The sequence below is a fragment of the Berghia stephanieae genome, chromosome 7 (assembly GCF_034508935.2).
Source record: "Berghia stephanieae isolate SIO BIC M18660-M18661 chromosome 7, UCSD_Bste_1.3, whole genome shotgun sequence".
Classification (NCBI taxonomy): domain Eukaryota; kingdom Metazoa; phylum Mollusca; class Gastropoda; order Nudibranchia; family Aeolidiidae; genus Berghia; species Berghia stephanieae.
Window position 1 is genome coordinate 23,838,172 of NC_088366.1, and position 5,212 is coordinate 23,843,383.

At 36.4% G+C, this 5,212-nt stretch overlaps 1 protein-coding gene across 1 annotated transcript in view; it reads right to left on the reverse strand.

Annotated features, from left to right (window-relative positions):
• Positions 1 to 600: 600 nt before the first annotated feature.
• Positions 601 to 5,212, reverse strand: part of LOC144976497 (plasminogen-like) — a 7,681-nt gene continuing 3,069 nt past the window's right edge. The window contains exons 2-4 of the mRNA XM_078920786.1: positions 3,987 to 4,181; positions 1,628 to 1,779; positions 601 to 799 (exon numbers count right to left, since the gene is read on the reverse strand). Of these exons, the coding sequence (XP_078776912.1) occupies positions 653 to 799; positions 1,628 to 1,779; positions 3,987 to 4,181 (494 nt within the window). The 3' untranslated portion in view covers positions 601 to 652. The remainder of the gene's footprint in view (positions 800 to 1,627; positions 1,780 to 3,986; positions 4,182 to 5,212) is intronic.

Genomic DNA, 5,212 nt, shown 5'->3' on the forward strand with positions numbered 1-5,212 from the left:
TTTGTCACAGCCTCCAGTATAGCTCTTTAGATGATGTCTTTGCATTCCTTTGTCAGACTGTATATCTGATGTACAAAATTATTTTCCTAACTTACGTTTTATGTTGTCATGCGTATAAGAAATTAAGGTACCAGTTTATTTGTTTTACTCTAGATTTTTTTTGCATGCCAAATTAATTTGAGCCCTTCGATTTATTCTAATTAAAGCATGACACAGTAGTACCCAATGTAACACATCGTCAAAACACAAAAACAAGAATAATAAAAAAAAAACAAATAAAAAAGACAAAGAAACAAAACAAAGCAAAAAAACAAAAACAAAAAAAAAAAAAACAAACAAAAAAAAAACAATAAACACCCCAACAATAATACGGCATTATTTAGGGGAATCTAGACAATGAAAATTGACAAATTTCTAAATCATTATATTATAATCATCTTGGTATTTTTACGTTGGTTTTCCAAATTGCTCGTCTCCGCGTTTATCACTCTGACAGTTAGTAGTTATCCTAAATTCAATTCCAAATATCCTATCCACCCCCCGTCGTCATCACACCGAATCGAAGCGATGAGTAAAACAAAAAAGATAGAAATGAACTTTGAACTCTGATGGATAGATGATTTATTAATGTCTTTTCAAAGTTATTTTTATCTCAAAGACGGGCTAAGATTGGAAGTGTGTAGCTGGATACTCTGGTGTAGATGGTGGGAAGGCGGCCACACGAGTACTCGGATACCAGTCCGACCAAGGAGTAACGGTTTTTGGTATCAAGACACACCAGCATTCCACCGTCGTCGTTCTGGAGATGGATAGGTGGAGATGATGATGATGATGATGATGATGATGATGATGATGATGATGATGATGATGATGATGATCATGATGATCATGATGATGATGATTGAGCTTTTTATATTGCGCAATATCCACTATATGTGCTCAAAGCGCTTTACAAGGGGTCCCTGGCAAACAGCAACATTTAACATGTAGGAAGGGACATGACGCCTGTTAGGCGATATTACAATTTTTTTCGGACAGTGACAACGCTGTTAAAAACCAGGTACTCATTTTACACCTGAATACGGTGAGAAAATGTGAATAAAGATCCTTCTCCAGGGACTCAACTATGCGCCGAGCGAGGCTTGAACCCAAGACCTTCCGATCCGAAAGCGAGTGTTATACCACTAGACCACATAGCCGCACAATCACGATGATGATGATGAGGAGGAGGAGGAGGAATAGGAGGAGGTGGAGGAGGAAGTGGAGGAAGAGGAGGAGAAGGATGATGATAATGATGATGATGATGATGATGATGATGATAATAATTACAACGTAATAATATTATTGTTAAAAAAACAAGAATCAAAAAAATTAATTATTACAGTGGCTATGCGAATAAAAAAAAGCAGATTGAAATAAAAAGAAAAAAAGGTAGACGATGGTGATGATAATAGCCATGCTCAAGATTTTGTTGGCGAACAAAAGTAATGATGATGATGATGACGATGATGATGATGATGATGATGATGATGATGATGATGATGATGATGATGATGACGACGATGATGATGATGATGACGACGATGATGATGATGATGACGACGAAGATGATGATGATGATACTAACCAAGCATGCATCCGTGCCTGTAGCCGATGTATCCGTACAGATGACGTCAGAGGGCAGGTTAAGCTTATAATCTCCACTCACAGCCGCCAGCACAGCGTGACATGTGGATGTCTCCATAAGAACCACTGGGGCGGTGCGCAATTTGCCACTGACTTGAAACAGATTTTATAGACAACATTATAATAATATTATGTGTTAATCACAGGGTTTCTGGGTGACTGGAGCAGCTATTATCTTGATAATAATATCAATTATTAATCATATAATTGGGGGCAGCTTGGCTCACGGTAAGGTCTTTGCTTCCACCCGAAAGGTACCGAGTTCGATCACCTGGCCCTAGCTCTTGCGGCGCTGCACTGCTGCTGACGCCTGGGCTATTCCCGTCTTTCCGTGGGATAGACCCTAGAAAAATGTCGCCTATGGGATGAATAAAGGGAATTTTATTAATATTATTATTATCATCATCATCATCATCATCATCATCATCATCATCATCATCATCATCATCATCATCATCATCATCATCGTCGTCATCATCATCATCATCATCATCATCATCATCATCATCATTATTATTATTATTATTATTATTATTATTATTTATTATTATTATTATTATCATCATCATCATCATCATTATTATTATTATTATTATTATTATTATTATCAATTTATTTATTTATTTATTTATTTATTTATTTATTTATTTATTTATATATTATTTATTATTTATTTATTTATTTATATTATATTATTTATTTATTTATTTATTTATTTAATAATAAGAAATGGAGTGAGCAGAAAAGTGCCAGGAGACAATATAGAATGAATACCATTGTGACAATGATCCCATCGCTCCAAAGTATTTGTTCTCTATTGTCTTCTGGCAATTTTCTACTCCTTTCATGTCCTGTTATAGTTATATTATATAACCCTTTCGTCAACATAGCGTTTTCCATGTCGAGATGAAACTATTATGATTCAAACCTGCGTGTTTTTATTATTTTATTGTTGTGTTTTGATTGTTTTTTTTTAATGTTTTTTTTTCGTTTTGTTTGTTTCTTTGTCTCTTTTATTAATAGAAAGCTTGTCTATGGCAAAGTACTTTCCACCAGATATAACAGATCCAGCTACCCAATCACTGATGCTGGAATGACAGGAAACTCATCCTCACTCGGAATCCATATTGGCCTTTTGCGTATGAAGCGAGAACTCTTTCAACTGAACTATCAGGACCCCAAGAGGATGCATACTGTAGTCCTCCGGGGCCATCGGTGCCATGAAGCTAAGTTTATATAGCGTGAAACGGACAAGAGCAATTTATTTCTACTCTCTGGATGTGACGCTGGTCTGTCGCAAAGCATATTCAGCCAGATCTAACAGACCCAGCTACACAATTATTGTTGGGTGAGCAGTGGAGTAAGAAAAACAAAAATCTGGCCTTTACCTGGAATTCATCAGGGCCCCTTTGCGTGTGATGCGTGTGCTCTAGCAACTGATCTATCGGGACTCCAGGATGAACAATGTCTGAATATTTTTACGTTATTCTCGCCCATTTCGATTTCATCCACATCCACTACATCGATCCGCACGAATATATTTGATACACAGTCGAAATGTCTGAATATGAAACAACTCTTAACGATTTCTATTGCGCTTAAATGACGCTAAATTAGCCACGGTGTCGGAATGGTTAAAGCACAGCACTATTTGATACACTTTCAAGCTTTTGATCGGGCAAGATTAATATCATTAGCAAGTTAACCTGCAGCGATCGACGAACGACGTGGAATAAATGAAGATCTGTCCTAAGACTCCGAGGAGAGATCTTTGATTCGTCGATCGTTGTTGGTTGGGAACGTAATCGTTACCTTCCTAATGATCCCTAATGTGCTTACTCGGACAACACAGGTGACTTATTCTGTAAGCTTAACATAATATTTGTTTCTTGGATTATTTATATACCTACAAGGAATGCTCATGCCTCGACATCTGGTGATGTTACGCGGAAGGGTTAATTTTTACCTTTTCTTGGATAAAGAGGTTAAAAATATAATGATCTTCAAATTGTGAAAGTCGATTAGGAGTGATACTAAAAGGGGGTTAGACCGTAGCCATCGTTTACTTATAGCCTGACGCTGACCAAAAAAATGACGTCAAAAGACAAGTCTTTGGCTCCTATAGTATTCAAAAGTTGTTTGTAATAGTTCAACCAATGAAATTATTTGTTTCATTGAGCACTACTAACGACAACTCACTAGCCGCTGCACAATCCTTTAAAATGACGTCAAACTCTAAGTCCTTGTGGGTTCTAGTGTCAGGCTACATGTTAACGATGGCGAACGACGGTTTGACTGACCTAGTCCATTCTCAGTTCTGCCCCATCCAGCTATGAAACAACGGCTTACATCGTCAGAGCTATTTGACCGGAAGTTGTCATTGGTAATGGCAGCCCCGCCCACAATGGGGATGTCCGGATCTGGAATGCATGCTGGGAATACGCGAGAATTGTAGGTCACTGGCCGGATGAGTTTGATGATGGCAAAATCATTACCTGGGAGGCAGAAAAATAGACAGTAACATTGTCAGTGTTCATCTTATGAATAGTCAAATTATTTTTAAAACAATAAATAAATATTTTTTTAAAAAAAAAATAAAAATATATAAACAAAAATAGAATAAATAAATAAATAAATTAATTAATTAATTAATTAATTAATTAATGACTGAATTTATTTTTTTAAACACTTTTCGCGTGAAGCTCTTTTGTGTGTCAAACTTTACTGTGGAAAAATTGCTGAGCATTTTCTTTTCACACCTTGATTTTAAAATATCATCTGCTGTACTACTAGAGTTTATTCATGATAAACTACTTTATTAGTGCTAGTTTGATTGTAACTTTTCATCTCAAAATGTCTCTATCGTGTCAGGTTGAGACAGCTGCTAAATTTAAAATTAACGATAGAATAAATAGAAATTTGAGATTTTAGCTTTTGATACTTTTTAAATCTTCTGCACTGCGGCTGACGCCAGGGTTATTCCAGTCTTCCCTTGGAATAGACCCTAGAGAAAAATATCCCCATGGGATGAATAAAGGGATTTTAAAAAATTTTATAGACACCCAACTTTTAGCATTTAAGTCAATGTGACATAATACCGAACTGAGACCATGGGTCACAATTGTTCGATGTCGGACACCCAACCTGTACATAGTATTTTGTAGGTTTGATAACCGAGCGCAATTATGGGCCTGTTTTAACATTGTTGTAATGGACAATATTTTGCGTTGGTTTGGGAGTATTTCCATTACAATAATGAGACCATAAAAATTGGGTTATCAGACCTGCAAATAAGTACACGTCGTGTACATACTATGGCAATCAATATTTTTTTCCAAACAAAATGACGGGTTGGTGGTCTAAATCGAGTGAGACTCTCGTTTTGACAATGGCAAATTAATATAGCCCTTCTGTTAATTAACCCATAGAGGGCGTTATCGCCCGCCATCGCCCGCTGCTGTATTGTGCTGGGTCAGAAATATTCTTTTTTACAGTACTGATTCAAGTTGTTCATTCTATTTTTAGC